This window comes from Montipora foliosa, chromosome 1 (genome assembly GCF_036669935.1).
Source record: "Montipora foliosa isolate CH-2021 chromosome 1, ASM3666993v2, whole genome shotgun sequence".
In the NCBI taxonomy this organism is placed as follows: domain Eukaryota; kingdom Metazoa; phylum Cnidaria; class Anthozoa; order Scleractinia; family Acroporidae; genus Montipora; species Montipora foliosa.
Window position 1 is genome coordinate 62,432,739 of NC_090869.1, and position 16,832 is coordinate 62,449,570.

The 16,832-nt window shown below is 39.3% G+C and overlaps 1 protein-coding gene across 1 annotated transcript in view; it reads right to left on the minus strand.

Annotated features, from left to right (window-relative positions):
• The window catches only part of LOC138003989 (kinesin-like protein KIF21A), a 67,071-nt gene that overhangs the window by 28,866 nt on the left and 21,373 nt on the right, over positions 1–16,832 (minus strand). Inside the window, exons 15-21 of the mRNA XM_068850347.1 lie at positions 16,334–16,487; positions 8,573–8,656; positions 7,423–7,501; positions 3,549–3,730; positions 2,813–3,205; positions 1,296–1,598; positions 481–621 (exon numbers count right to left, since the gene is read on the minus strand). Coding sequence (XP_068706448.1) covers positions 481–621; positions 1,296–1,598; positions 2,813–3,205; positions 3,549–3,730; positions 7,423–7,501; positions 8,573–8,656; positions 16,334–16,487 — 1,336 coding nt within the window. The remainder of the gene's footprint in view (positions 1–480; positions 622–1,295; positions 1,599–2,812; positions 3,206–3,548; positions 3,731–7,422; positions 7,502–8,572; positions 8,657–16,333; positions 16,488–16,832) is intronic.

Consider the following 16,832-nt stretch of genomic DNA (forward strand, 5'->3'; position numbering starts at 1 on the left):
TGCCAAAACAAGGGCTAATTTCATACAACTGCAATGGGAAAACAAGCAAAAGTTCCAAACTAAAAAATATCTTTATCTTCTTTGCTGACGCTTTCGCGCTATTTGTTGTTGAAGGTTTCGTCCGCAAAACAGGTAAGTGACGCGCCGATCAAATTTGTTTATCTTATCTTTTTTTGCAGAACGTGAACAAAACCGTGCTTTGCAGAAAATGCAAATTTGTGCGACAACGTCATGAAAAAACTGGTTCTCGCTTTGGGTTCCGTACACAGCGTCAAGAAGCACTTAAGAAGTTTGGAGAGCTTTGTTCTCGGGTACGCCTCGAGTACTCTTATACTACTCTCGAGCTTTCGAAAGCTTCGCTTGTATCCTAACTCAATTTACACATATTCCATAATGACGTTCTTTAAGAATTTCTCTTGTAACGGTGGAGTGATCACGAAAGAGAACATTTCAAAAAAATCGGCAAGGTGCAACGTGTACCTTCTGAAATGCGACAAGGCTGTCATATTTCATCTGACACTTCTCTAACTGTTTACTGAGTCGATCCCTGTCCTGTATCCAACGATCCATGTCCGATTCCATATTTGAAATAGTCTGTTTCTTGATGATTAGTGACGTCACCTGGTGTTTAAGAAAAGCATCGGTTTCAAAGAAACCCAAAAGTCAGACTTCAACATTAATGATAAAGACGAAGAGGACTCCTTTACCAACTGAAGTCGAAAAGTCATTAAGCCGAGGACAAATTCTTTCCTAGATTAGGAACAAGTAGGTAAGAGTGTTGTCATGGCATGGGTGGGCTCCTCAGCACGGTCACAAATGAGTCTATTTTTAGAATACCCGTTCCCGCGAAAATCAGTTGTCATGTCCCTGAAAAAAAACATGACAGAAGCAGTCACGCGTGACAAGGGCTTTTCTGATTGGTTAAAAATTGGTGGCCCTTTGTTTGTTGCGCGCGCAAAGTTTATCTAAAAATAAATCCATTTTTAATTGTGCTGGGGCAAGGCCGCAAAGTGATAGATCAACACTCTTATGTAATTCACTGTAACGTGTTGATAGGAAGACTTCAAATCAAATTCAATAAAACATTTTGTTTCTTTATGACAGTTGAAAGCCGGAGGGCACGAAAAAAAACCTCTCGGAGTAAAGGGAAGAAGAACAAACAAACCCTACCCTCATACGGCGTAGAGTTCGTGAATGGAGGATGAATTATTCTCTCACTCTGCTCCACACAGAAACAAAAACGTCTTTCTCCCGGCCTAACAGCAGTCAGCGATTAGATTAGAACATCAGAATACCTTCTTGTCAATGATATCCCATTTCTTCTTTGCACTTCTTGAAGCTTGTTCTAAGGTCGTTTTTCTCCTAGGCGATTTCACAGGCAACCCAGTTGGCTTGCCGGCCGCAACGGGAAGTCGCGAACTTGAAGAGGATTTGGTGAGTGTAGAGCTTGAGTAGGAGCCCTGTGAGGTGGTGCTTTGATAGGATGTCTGCGTACTTGTCTCCAAGCCGTTAACTTCTCGTCCACTCACAATAGTTTGATTTCGCTGTTCTCCCAGTTTACCCGAAACGGGTTTTTGCTGACGCCTGAGGGCTTTTACCTGAGGAGTGTTTTTCAGAAAGGTGAGTTTTCTATAACAGCTTCCCAATGCAATTTTCAAGAATTCCGCAGTTAGGAAATTATCATTACAAGGGAATTCCGACAGAGTGCGAAATACAAGGAAAGTAGTGGAAACGTTTAGTGCACGTTTGTGTCACAGTTCTAATTTAATTCACAAGGCGAGGATGTCAAATCGCTGGGGAATTTTAGGCACAAAATATCGTCAACCATTTCGTTGTGGTAGAGTTTTTGCCTGTACGAACGATCATTCAAAGCAATGGACAGAAGCTTGACAGAGTTGTTCAGACAGTGTGTGCTCACCTTCAAGCAAAATTTTGGTTTGCAGCCGCAAGCTGCATTGGAACGCAAAGTATAAATGAATACCAATCGTGATGCCATGCACGAGCGAAACGTTGCGGTGAACGGGCGTTGTTGTTTCTAAGCAAACACAATACGTGCCAAGGCAAACAACCTCCACATTTCTTAAACACCGTTCGAATTTTGGTGAACTTGTTACCTTGTTGAACATTTTAAAGCAGTGGATGGCAAATGGTTTCAAATATCGTCAACATTCGAACAGCAGTGACGCGATAATTGTTACGATGGACACGTCTTTGAGAGACCGATTACTCCACATAATCATACATAAACTAACAGTGTTGGAATGAGACTTCAACTTCATTTAACATTTGTGGCCAAGAAAGAAATGTTAAATGACTGTCGAAGCAAAGTTAAAACGCTTTTCATTTATTCAATTCATTAAATGACTAGCTCCGTGAGCGGGCAAGATGAACCAACTCCCGCGCTGTGATTGGCTTCCCGAGCGGGCTGTCTTGCCCGATCGGAATTTCTCGCTTGGTCCCGCAAGGTCAAAGATCATTTTTTGGTGTTTTATCCCAGATGGCAAACGGTTTCGGCACTGCTGTTCGACAGAATGGAACTGATGTTGACGAAAATCTTGAAGCCGGTGCCGGGGCTCTAATATTTTTAAGTAGCCCGTCACAGACACACATTTCTTATCGACTCCCATCCAAACGTTGTACCGCTGTTGTTGTTTTTTCTGCACGCCGAGAAATCCTACTCCGTTAACAGTGGAGAGGGCAGGGAACTCGTGCTCAACTCTCGGCGAAGAAACCCCCTGGGAACGCGTGGGTGCCCGCCAAGACTGCGTCCAAACCCGTGAATAAAGTCTTCTAGTCTAAATCGCATGCCTACCTCTTCTTGTTTTCTCTTGAGTACAATATCCCTCTGCCGTTTTTCCGTTTCCAAGGTTTTGATCGTCATTTGTCTCAGCCGCGATTCTTTCTTCAGCTGAGCGATCTCTTTATTTCTCTGCGTTTCCTGTTGCTTGTTCTTCGCCGCCTCCTCCTTCATCTGTTTCATCAAGCGAACTTTTGTCTTCTTCAGCTCGCTCAACTCACTCTGAAAAGTTCTCAATTGTTGCTCGTTCTGAGCTTTCTGCCTCAGCAGTCTCGCATGCTCCTTTTTAGCTGCCTGCATCTTTTTAAGTTCACCCTGCAAATGGTTTATTTTCTTCTCGTAGTCGTCGCGTACTTTGCGAACCCTCTCATCAGATTTCGAACCTTGATTTTTGATGCTTTGTAAAACCTACAGAGAAAAATATATTTTAAAATATTGGAATGTTTCCGCGCGGCAAAGTTTCAGTGGCAAGAGTTCTTTGAGAGGTTTCACTTATTTAGCCACCATCGAAAAAATTTCTTGTGTGGTCTCGTTACGTCACGTAATCTCTCTTACGAGATGAGCCAATCGACAATCAACCCGCCTAATTTAACCCACCAGCTAGAACAGTCGACCATCAACTTTGCACACAGATGAGCCACAATGATGTTATGCTATCAAGGAAAAATATGTGCAAAAACAATATTGTTGACTTCCTTTAAAACAAACTTAAGCTGAAAACCCTCCGTCAAGGCCATTCTATGGACCTCACCTGATCTCTCTCTGTTTCAGTTTCCTTGATCTTGTTGTGCAGAAGAGAAAGCTTCTCCTCGTACTGAGTCTTGATAGACTGCAGTTTTTTCTGACTGGTTTCAAGCTCATCAATCAGCTTTTGCTTGATGGAAATTTCAGTGGACAGTTCCGCTAAGTCTTCGGACAGCTCGAGGTTGTCATCTGTGGATACAGTGTTTCTATTATTAACAAGTTAACAGGTGTCGCCTAAACCCTGTTTAATCGGCCTAGTAGCTCCTGCAAGTCTCCTATAGGTAAGTGGCAGAGCATCTGCTCTAGTAATCGGAACTAAAGGTCATAGATCAGACTGCTCCTTGGGTTTTCTTTCACATATCACCGAGTCGCGATTGGTAACATAACATCTCTCCATATTAGCAGTTGACCTCTGCATCTCGCGTTCAGCCTCGATGACTAAAAAGACGTAACAGAGGCGCACTCACCAAAGTTAAAGAAACAGACAAAATAAAAACTCTTTTAGTGTTGGGAAACGACAACTCGTCAAAATTAACAGTGACCAATTTGTGCTCGCAGAGACGGGGTGGTCCAGCGGTTAGAGTCTTTCGCACGGAGTTCAAATTGCTTGTCACAACTGAGTGGGTTTATCTCTGGATATCTCCAATTGTAAATAGCTAAATAGCCTCCTAAACAATGTCGTGTTTAGTTTCAATTATTGTTTTTAAATTGTTGATTTGTTGTTTTTAGATAACCGATTGTTTGAATTGTTGTTTTAGATAAACGACGACCAGTGAGCGCTCAGTTGGTTGAGCATTGGGCTTTCGCGTGCGAGATCGTGCGTTCAAATCCAATGTCAGACCACCACTCAGGGTCTTAAAACTAACTGTGCAGAAAGTGCTACATTGTTCGAATGGTCCGGGTTCGGGTCCTGGCCGGAGACATTGTGTTGTGTTCTTGGGCAAGACACTTTACTCTCACGGTGCCTCTCTCCACCCAGGTGTATAAATGGGTACCGGCGAAATTAATGCTGGGGGTAACCCTGCGATGGACTAGCATCCCATCCAGGGGGGAGTAGGAATACTTCTAGTCGCTTCATCCTGCAGTAACCGGAGATAAGCCCTGGCCAGATGGGCCTTCTAGGCTCGTAGCAGACTTTCATGTGCTACATTTCATCTGCAAATGTAGACCCTCAAGTTTTCTCAGATAAAAACCGTAAGCCCCGTCTCAATATCCTTCCTGTTCGTGAAACGTAAGGGGCAGACCCTTGACTCACCCTCGGAATTATAGTGAGCTCGCCCCACTAGACCTATAGTGAAGTCGCCACACTTCAACAGTGAAAGGTTCGTTGATAATTTTTCTCAGTGTGGAGCATTAGCAACGACGACATCGACGACTTTGTTAAATTTGCTAGCCAATTCCACCCCACGATTAAATGTACGTACATGTGAAATGTCATCAGAACACGCAGTTTTCGCAGACACCGAGGTCTTCCAGGGACCTTGCTTCGCTTTAAGGTGGCTCCCTAGAGTATTTTCAATTATAACCAACAATTACACGTTTTACACAGTTTACACGGTACGATTTATCGGCCCGACAAAACCGGCCGACAAATCGTACCGTGTAAACCGGCCTTACGCAAAAAAAGCGACTTGTTTTGAGCTTTCGACTCCGGCGACAATTAAAAGGATTTGATTTTTTTTTCCGAGTCCGACACGCTTTCTTTCTAGTCAAACTTTGAACAGTGCATAACAAAAATACGAATCATCGCCATCACATTCAACACTGGCTTTTCACGAGCGGTTTTTTTTTTTTTGGGCGATACGAAAATTAATGGGAAGGTTATAAAATAAATAAACTCCTTTCTGGCTTGCTGGTATGTTGGCTGATAATGTCCTTGGCTGACAGATTGTCCTTAAAATTTCATAATTGCCCTCGAAGCTCCCGGCCAAATATTCATTTTTCGGACAGCCGCGGACATTATCTGCCAACATAACAGCCGCCAGAAGGGGTTTTTTTATACCCCCACTACACGGCAAGAGTTACAAAAGGAAACCTAGTTAATTTCTCTTAAAGTTTTCCCTGTAGAGATTTACCAGTACGGGTACTGATGTAATAAGACTTATTTTTTTGGTGTCAATTTATGGATTATGGCCGTTACCATGGCAACATCACATCCAATGACAGGCAGATATATTCTTCTTTTTTGAAAGAAATGCGAATTTTTCGTGAAATCACGTGATCTTGCCCTTGCCGCCACGTTTGCAGTCTGCGGTTCGAGTTTTAACTTCAAGACACCGTTCTTGCGGTAAGTGATTTACGGCAGGGTTTTATAGCCAGAGATCAAACAGACCTCCCGTTTGATCATATCAGTAATGTTGTTACATCTGTTTGCTATCTATTGGGAACAATTTTGAAGATCAAATATAAGTTTTGGGAGAATTTGAGCTGTTCGATTTGAGAACAGTTGTAGGAATGAAATCCAAGATGGCGGCGCCGATGTGCATAACAGGAACGGCTTGCTAAAGTTCAAAATCGAGTTAACCTCTAACAGTAAACGACTAACCGAAAACCGTGGTTTGCGGTATATCCCGAAAACGTCGGTGCGAAAGGTCTGTTTGGCGAAATTTTTCTATTTTTTGCCACATTATGGAAATGATATTTCCTGACATTTTAAAGTGATAAAAAGTCAAGGTCGTTGAGAAGGTTTTGCCAATATTCTGTAATTGGCCATTTTTCTAAGCATATTCGATTAGCTCTGACAGATTTTTACAAACATAGGGTATTTGATAGGAACTGTATGTGGTTAGTACCGAGCCAATTTGAAAAAAAAAAATTACCTAAGGGAACGCGAGAAAATTAGCAGCTAATTTTACAGATTTGGTCACGCTGACGTCACAAAAATCAGGCTTTACGCGCCATACTGGTGCTCAGCTTGCGCGTGGCTATAAAACTCTAAGGAGCCTCCTTAAACACAACACCTGGCCGCAGTTGTTCTAACGATGGATAACGCTATCCACCGGATAAACCAGCATCCAGCGGATAGCGCTATCCATCGTTTCAGCAACTGAGGCCTGCTGTCCAAACTTATTTCAAAGCCACAGAAACGTTCCAATATACGCATTTCTCTTCTTGCCATCCTCTCAACGTTAAGGAGGGATTTATCAAGGGAGAAACACTGCGCCTTCACCGGTTACCGACTCTCGGTGTTGATGGCCACCGCCACGAGGAGAAATGTGGGGTATATAACTCCATTACTGTAATATAGGCGGATTGCACGTGAACCAGCTAGAAATAAAGCACTTACTTTTTACATTTTACATAATTAAAATATATGCAACAACAGAAGCTCGTAACCAGGGCCCAGTTGTTTACTAAAAGCCTCATTAAACTCATCTGGCATCAGTGGAAACTTAAATTGCAGTTTTAAAGGCCCACCTTTAACTGACAGGCTTTTCAACCTGATTGGATGAATTTCACCTTTGACGGGATTTTTATATAAGAAAATTGTTCCACGGTACGCACTGCCTGTTAGGTGAACATAAGCCTTTTAAGTCTTAAATTTTGAGTTCGACTTTTACTTTGCTTCAGCATAAAATTACAATGGTAAGGCTTTTGTGAACCTGGTTTGGTGTTTAATTAGTGTTAATCGACTTTTGAAACAAAGGGTTTCAAGCGAAAACCTCTCGGAGTGGAGAAGAGAGAAAACGCTGAAACTAAACTAGTCAACTCGTCGTGGAGTAGTAACCACTGCCGTACCCTGCTTCTCTGAATGCAAGTAATTTTCTTTAAAAGAGATTAAAACTTGGACTCTCTTTAAACTGGTGGTCTACCCAAAAATATTGCAAAGAGGTTCCATGGTGAACCTTCTAGTTTGGATGACAAAACAACAGCCACCTTACCTTGTGCTGTTTCGTCCTCTTCTGAATCATCATCATCGTCATCGTCAACTTCATCATCATCATCGCCTTGTTCTTCATTCTTCAAACAACAAATCAAGATTGATCAACAAAAACGTGCCATTCGTGTGAAATATTACTGTAAGACTCTAGACTGCTAGTCAGTAGTCTCTCGGAGTCAGCCCAGCCACCTGCTTCAGTGGTATCCGGGTGTTTCGCCCGAAAAATTAATAAGCGACATTCACATTCCTTGTCCTAGTTGCTAGTATCATTGATTAGTATCATCGGGCAAATCATCTATCGCTTCGGGCGAATCAACCGTAATTCGCTTCAGTAAGAGACAAAACCAGTTAACATGACTGAACTTGAAGGATGAACCACCTACCTCCCACGGTACCTTGAAGATGACCCATAGGCAAACAACTCACTTCCAAAATTATTTTGTACGAGTTTTATCCAGGGACAGGTTGTCAGGTCCACAAAAGGGAAATATTTGGCTACGAGGCCATCTGGCCAGTGTGGCCTCTTAGCCCAGTTGGTAGAGAAAGGGTGATCTACCGATAATCTGGAGGTCGTGGGTTCGATTCCCACCCTGATCAGAGTTTTTCTCTGTCCTCGTGTGAGCCCATCTCCGTATCAGATGGATTCAGTGGGTTATTAATAGGCACTGCTACTTACTCTCTTGCAGTTATGTCATTTAAAATTGCAACTTCAGGTCAACTAATCTTCTTCGTCATTATGTCGGCTTGTCTAACTTCTAAAAACTAGTGTAACTTTCCAGGAACTGAATTAGGAGGTGCGGTGTTGAAGCTACGACAGAAAATTCAAATTCGCTGCCTTGTGTTCAAGTTCTCTGAAAAACTTGAGAATTGGTAATTTCACGTCGTAGATTTGCAGAAAACGTCAAAGAAATGTACAAAAATGAAAAATGCACGAGCAGAGAGTGCAAAGATATTGTTTTTGCTCATTAAATATGCATAGTTGGTGACGTTTTTGTTGTTGTCGCGTCGTAGATCTTAAAACTCCCTAATGAGCCAAACAAATTCACCCGCTCTCAACTGTGTGGTTTCATAGCTCAGTTGATACATACTGTCACAGGGCCCGCAACTTGAATCCATAAAATGTTCACAAAAAAAGTGAATAGGACTCTCACCTCATCTTCTTCAGTGCTACTGTCATCACTACTCTGTTCATCCCAGGGTTGGTCCTTTGCTTCCTCTTCGTTATGAGTTAACTTCTGATAAATGACAGCAAATAATAATAATTACTATCAGAACTATTTTTACAACACAAAAACAAAAGAATCATTGGTTACCTTGAATTTAACACAACTAACATCAAAGAAAATAGTATCAATGTGTTGTACCAAAATAAAAGCCGAAGTCCCTCAATTAAAGGGGCAATGTCACGTTATTTTAGGGTGTTTAGGAGAAATCTTTAGTTAATCACGAGTTTAAAACTCGAAAATGGTTGCGAGGAATTCCTTTACCGACCTTTATCCAGGTGATTTGCCATAAACGTGAAAAACGTTGGGGCCGACCTTGTTCAAGATTACCCAAATTCAATCCGTTTCAATCATGTCCATTTGTGTCCTCCCATGCTTCTGTTTCATTTTGCTGTACATCTTTTATGTTGTTCAACAGTTTTAAGAGGTTATTGCAATGTTTCACTCTACCTTTTGGTCATTTTGGGTGTCACGAAATCACATCATTTTGTGTGACATAGCCCCTTTTGTATAAAACTAAGGATTGAAATTTGATAACGTTTGACAGAGAAGCCACACATACGTAAACACATCATAGATAAATCAACGAAAAACCAGGAAGCTTGTTCATAGCATCCTTAAGTCTTACAAGTAAGAAAAGCAACCGGTCGTCTCCTGTAATCATCTTGTAAAAAAACAATTAAGAGACCTATCTCCAAAAATAACTTGACTTATTTTATTGTTGATTTATAATAAATTATATTTCCCCTTAAAAGAAGAAGCAAATAAAATGAAGTTAATCGCTTTAACGAAAAAGTAGTTTAACATTAGAAAAGAAAAGGAGATCTGGTTACCATTACAAAAGTAACAATTCTTCAACCATTTACCTGAAAAAAATCAGCTATTTTTTTCTTTGGATTTCAAAACTGTTTACCAAACACTTGCAAGCAGAATTTTATAGCTTCAAGATGTCAGTTTAATCATTTGCTTATTACAACTGAAATAATCTCATTTAATGGTCTGCCATTACTGGATTGAAGAGAAATTGAACATTTGTTCGGTATGCAAAACAGCTCCAAAGTAAATGATAAATTATGGTGGATTTGTCCTCAGTGGCAAAAGGAGTACTTGGAAAAAATGAGAGTGGCCTTTCAAATTCCATATAAAAACTTGCATGAAAATTCTATCAAATGTCAGAAATGCCAGTGATGGTATGCCATTAAATTAGAAAATTGCATATCAAAACAGTCTTTCTCAAGAGTTTAAAAAACAAAACAAAAAAAAGATCTTTAATAAATCTCAATAACCCTCTCTGAAGAAAAGCAATGTATAAATGACTCATAATTTCATTTAGCTACATTATAGAACAGCTTGATTATTTTAGATCAAAACAAAACAGAATTTGTTTTTTTACTTTTACAACTCAAAGACATTACACTGTTAAAGAATTACACGTAAAAAGAGGTTGATAGATTACTAAATACATACCAGACAAGAGTTTGTGACATTGCAATAGTGTCTTACCAAGAAGAGACTGGACAGTTACAGAAGAGAAGCTCAGTGCAACAGCTGTTTGGTTTTCCAAGGAAGTCAGCAAGGTGATGAATTGAAGCATCATATAGGCTAATTAACTGTTAGTAATGGTGAATGAAAGAGTGAACTATGAACAACACAGGAACAATGTTTGCGCTGGTGAGAGTGGTTGCAAGAGCAGCAGACAGTCTTCGTACAGTAAAGGCCCGAAAACAGAATTGTCGAAAGTGACTTTTCATGCACATAGTGGTAATTTCATCAATTTTTTGGTTGAATTCCAAGCGTAATCAGGGCCTGTGTAATTGGATGAGATATCACAGAAAAAAAATAATAATAAATAAATAAAAAAGATGCCCAACAAATTTTTACTGACTCTATGGTCATCCTACCACCCTAAATTTTTGGCTGAGGCTTGTGATAGTTGAAATCAGAAAGTAGATGCTACAAGTATTACCGCTAACAGCTGATTTCATGAATAACCAGAATTCGAAAAAGGCACTATTAACAGTTACGAAAGGAGCTCTTAAAAAACTAAGACCCTGACCTACTGATGCCCAATTTTTGAAATGAAAAACTTAGATTTAACAAAGTTACATTGCAATAAACAAGCTGGTGGCAGCCAAATGTGAGGGCCAGGTCATTTTCTTAGACCTTAAGTGTGATTCCTAGCTATCACAACAAGTACAACCGTTTGGGATTCCTTCTCCTTCTTCTGTTGTTTTTCATTAATTTTTATTGATGACCAGTATATGCACCTTATTGGGGAGGGAAGGGGATAAACCCTTATAAGTATAAATACACAGGTGATTATACAAAATCGCGTGCTCTCATTGGCTCGCTATCTCGGATTATCAGCCGATAATCACCTCGACGGACAAAATGGCCTCAGGCTCAGTGATTATCGGTGAATATTCACCTCGACTTCGTCTCGGTGAATATTCACCGATAATCACTTTGCCTTCGGTGAATAATTGTTAAGTAACTGCAAAAATATTCAAATAGAAATACGATGTCAAAACAATAGCAATTGCATTCTTTGAGTACTAGGATGCATAGAAACAGACACATGATTCAACAATATTATTGAAAGGATTTTGTCAAGTTCAAAACTTATGTATTCAAAATCAAAGGACATTTTCAAAGGGCTTAAAACAATGGCAGTCATGAAGGAACACTTGATTTCATATCTGCAGTTCATATATGATCCATTTCATATATCATTTTATTGATGATTTTATTCCTCACGGGGACATTAGAACCCACAAATGACCAGCTCCCAACATCAGCGGCTTCACAGCTCAGTTGGTTAGAGCGTCGCACCAATATCGCGAGGTCACAGGTTCAAACCCCGTTGAAGTCCTGAATTTTTCAGGCTTCTTTACACAATTGCAAAAATTGCATTCATAACTGCGAGGATCATAGCTTCACTTGAAGTAATTATCTAATTTAAATTCACGAAGTCCTTGAAATAGGTATTGGACATGTTTTGGCATAGAAAAACCGATGTGATTGGGGTCAAAGACAATCGCTATTGAAGTAAATACCCTTAGACTGGCAAATGAATGTTTTGTGATGCAACAGGGATCCATTTAAAATCATGTAGCATGGGAAGGAACAGGCTAAAAAGTGACACAAAAATGTGAAAAAGGTCAAATAACAGAAAAATTAAAAATAGACATTGAATTATCAGTACATGTAAAATGATATCATAGATGAAAAGGATAAAGAAACAATATGCAAGAATGTGAAATAAAATGAACCAAATACAAGTTCTGTGAAGCAAGCAAAACAATAGAGAGTGCAAAGCAAAGAAACTGTAAGTAGCTCAAATGAAAGCACAGCTGCAAACAAAGAATGCAAGCCCACAAAGGAATCAAGAAAGTTAACAACAGATAGAATAGGTTTCAATTTTCCTTTATTTTGTAAAAAAAATTAACTTTCAGACCTTCAACCTATTGCAGTCAATAATTTAAAGACTATGCAGTTAGGTATGTCAACTACTGTGAAGTTTAAAAGTAATGACTGGTTCAAAAAGAACTTTACACTTGGAAAATTTTACTTTTCATATCAGCAATGAAGAATAATTTCAAGAAGAAACACACAACACAATGGTTGCTTTCCAATGAATTAACAATATCAATATCGAAAACTGTTTTCAGTTTACTCAAGAGTGTGTTTTATTTTTTATGTGCCTAATCTGTCTGGTGAAAATACAGCACTTTATAAGTTTAACTTCCGGAGGGTGTAAAGTGCTGAAGGTTGCAGGTCATTGTTTTACCCAAGTGAAATGACGCATCCTTTTACAAAAAATGCTAACCTTAGACTTACATTATTTATTTTTTTGTCTAATGTTAGCATTAGTAAAGGTTTGGGTTGTCTCAGCTGTCATGATACAATGACCTTCAACCCTAACCTGCCATCTGCAATTTACACACTCCTATTTAAAATGATTATTTGTATAATTTAGCACTTTGTAAGTTAAAAAAAAGTTCTTTCAGAAAACATTACACCTATCTTTAGCAAGGTATTGAAATTCTGCTCTATGTAGTACTGTTATATGGAAGACTGTTAATAGTTATCATATCTGTGTTTGTTAGAGCCAGGTAAGAGAAAGGCCTCTGTCTCATTTCCGCCATTTTGATTTGTAATGGGTTGCACAATAGGCCATTTTACAGTTGTAGCTTAGTACGTCACCTGGCCTGAGATTGGAAGTGAGGCTGCTAGTGACCCTGTTTTGATACAAACCTTTGTGCGTTTCTAATGTTAATGTAGACTAATTAGAATTTCAACAACACAATTTACAAATTGATAAAAGCAGTGAGGTCTGTGAAAATACGACATTAATAAACCACGAAACAGTGAAGCTGTCAAACAGCGAAACTGTGTAACGAAACACCACAACACCATGTGTGACTCCTCTATCCATTGAATTTGAGATTAAATATCATAGGCCTAATTAGTATTCAATGCATGGTGTGGTCATACATGGTGTTTTGGTGTTTCGTTGCACTGTTTTGGTGTTTCACTGTTTCGTGGTTTAGTATTGCCCAAAAATACAAGGTCACCAGCAGCCTCACAGTCATTCATAGGCTAGACCACTGAGCAAAGAACTGTATTTAAAATGGCCTATCAAGACACCTCAACAGTTTTGTTGTTTTTCCCAGATGGCAGCCGTTCAACAGAGGCACACTTTCTATACACTCATAAAAAATTGAGAACTGAAAACAGTAAACTTACAGATATTATATTGCTCCTGTGATCAAAAAATCAATTCTCATTTTTCTTTGGATTTCCAAACTATGTGAACTGAACACTAAGCAACCAAAGTTTTAAGCCTTGATTTCAAAAAGACACCTGTTTAGTTTAACTGGCAGTTTCCTATTTAATGGTCTACCATTACTAACTTTAAAGGGGCTAGGTCACACTATTTTAGGTAATTTCATTTAATTCTGTTAATTATGAGCTCTAAATATCAAATTGGCAGAGCAAGAGTCTTTCATTTGCAAAATCACGCCCACATAACAACTGAGAATGATTTTCCAGCTTTGTAAATGACATTGTGATATAGGCTGATATAAATTTGAAAAAAGGTAGGTCAACATTTTTCAAATTTACCCAAATTCAATCCTCTCCAGTTTTGTCCATCCATGTCCCTTCTTGGCTTCCCTGTGTTTTGTTAGAGATCTTCTATAGTTTTCAACAGTTATTTTGATATTTTAGTTAATTCTATGACCATTCGATCAGTGCTGAAATTGCCTAAAATTGCGTGACCTAGCCCCTTTAAGTTCTTGAGAGAGCTGGATTGAGGAGAAATGACATCAAAGGCTCACTAGTTTAAGAATGCAATGGATGTGTATGCCGCAGAATTAATATGAGGTACAGGAGTTTTGGGCTTTCAGACTTTTAAACTCGCATTTTGAACTCATAATAAAGCTGCATTCACACGCTGAAATTTTAAGCTAGTGAGCCTTTGATGATACTTTTCCCTTTATCCAACCCTCTGAGGTCCAATCTGTCAGTTTTGAACATGAGTACTGGCGGACCGTGAAATCCAAAACTTACAATCAAAGTAAACAGCCTTTGGATAAAAATCAAGGCTCAAAATTTTGCCAGTCAGGTGTAAAGCAAACACACTTTCAAAAGGAAGTGATTTTCTTTATCACAGAGCACTAAGTGAACACTGAACAAAGTACAAGTGTGTTTATAAGTAAAAAATAGACTTTTGGAAAAGTTTCAATGAGTTACCATTAGGTACATTTGTTAGTGGTTAAGGACTGGCGTCCAGTAAATAAAAAGGGAAAAATCATCTGCCAGAAAAAACTTGCCTTTTAAATATTCATCCCAACCTTCACCCCAAAGGTGATTTTAATTAAGTTCTGAATGATATTTAAGTGCACAAGGCAAAATTATTCCATTCACAATACTTTAAAAAATATTGCATTAATTCGAATAACATTTATTGTTCTTCAGAATTGGATTTTGATATTATTTCAGTTATCTCAGAATTTACCTAAATAAGCTTCCAATATTATTCAAAAGAGCATATACCGGTATCAACCTTTTTGTCCATTCATAGCAAATTAATATCATGGTCTCCGGCTGCATGTGAAAATACACTGTCTTTTCATTTTTGTTATTCAAACATTCCACCATTAATCATACATTTTGTGCATGGATTCATAACAAATATCAAAATTGAAGGGTTATTAGCCTAATCACAGCAGCATCTTTTGCTTAATATCAATTCTGTGGAATCATGGCCAAACTTGTTGCAACATCCACTTTAATTTGGTATAGAAATAATAGTCATTTCTCAAAATTTAGATATGAGCTGCAAAGTAACATTTGGAAACATGAATAAAGCAAGTTGCCATGTTTATGCATAGAGCTCTTTAATGACTACAATTTAATGTGCATTTGGATATGCATACAAGTAGACACAGGTTCAATTACTGAACAAAGTTTCTGTAAGTTGATTTTTGGTTAAACTCGTTGCAGTATACAGGTGAGCATTTCTCCAATTCACCTAACAGGTCTATTTTTGGAATTTTGGGATGAAGTTTTCATTTAAATCTTAACCTCAAATATTGGCCTGAAAAATACTGGTGGGGTGTAGAGAGCATCCTCAGTAGAGCCACCAATCACATCAGGTTCACTTTTGGCATTGGTGTCATAGCTTTCTAGTGCAAAAGCCATGGAATCCAGTAGCGAGTCCAAGTCTTGTTCAATTTGAATCTTACGTTCACGTATGCTTCCAGCTGACTCCGATCTTTGTTCCCGCAGAAGGTGAGGTTTGGGGGAATCTAAGTGCAGATTATTCTTCTTGTCTTTTAATTTATTCCGGTGTCTGTAAACTTCACTGTCAGAGACAACCGATGTGCCATAATCACTGTCTGCTTGGCTGTCACTCTCCAAGTGATGTTGGTAATATTCAGTGTCAGAAACAATATCCACTGGAGGAGGACGATGAACTAACTTTTCGGGTTTAAGCACTTCCGTTCTAAACCCCGAAACAGTCTTACTCAAAAGATCATTGTTGTTTACATCAAACTGAAGTTCCGGCAATGAGCAGTTCAAATCACTGGCTGAGCTGTATGCATCAGAGAACCTATCTGATGTGCTAGAGTCTAACACACAACTCATGTCTTTCCTACACTTGAAGCATTGTGTCGGAGAAAGGTACGAGTCAGAATCAGATTGCGCACCCAGCAGAGATTCCAAACTCTGGGATCTACGTTTAACTGCCACCACCTCAGGATTAGCAGATTTTGGTTTCGGTCTGCGCAGCACTAAGTTACCATTAACACAGATAGGTATCTTAGATGTCAAGTTATTCAGAGGTTTATCTCTGTCAGCTGGTGTTAGATAATTACTTGGTTTGCGAAGCTTAGGGCTGGGTTCCTTAAAAATAACGAGACTTGTCCGTTGTGGCACCTTGTTAACAAGACCAGAGTCAGTTTTTGATTGGATGTTGCCTAAATTCCATGGAAGTCGTGGTGTTACTACCTTAAGCCTACCAACATTTTTGGGAGGAAAACACTTACTCTGAGGTCGTGAAGAACTTACTGGTATGGAAGAGGGTTTCACCCCATTCATGGTTGAATGGAAGCTACTTCCCCTAGGCTTTACAGGCTTAACACATTTGACTTTAGAAAGAGCAGGATTACGTAACACCACCTGCGCTTTTTGTCGCTGCCTAGCCACATCCAGTTTTGCCATCTCCAGCACTGAAGTAGCAGATTCTGGAGCAGATGGTGTCTGTATGCGCGACTTGAGAGCTGCATGACGTGTTATGGCCATAGCCATTGCCTCGCTCTCTGTCAGCTTGTTCCTGTAGATTACAGAAAGGTCAATGAGTTTGGTACACTGGGCAATAAATTAAGAATGATTTGAACTGCAAATGTAGAAAAATTATACAGTCAACACAGTAAGTGACTGATCTTTTATAAAATAATTAGGATAGTATGCACACTCTCATTGGTCAAAAGCTGTGTTCAGATGAGAGTATAAACAGGGCTGTGACATCACACGCATATTGATTGCGTTCAATGGCTTAGTAACCTGGCACAATACCTCGTGTTTGCGTGCAAGCAGTGTCACTCGTGTTGCGTGAAAATGCTGGTTGGTAATGATTGTTTTTTATTCTTTATACAAAGCTGGCTGATTTAAATGCTTT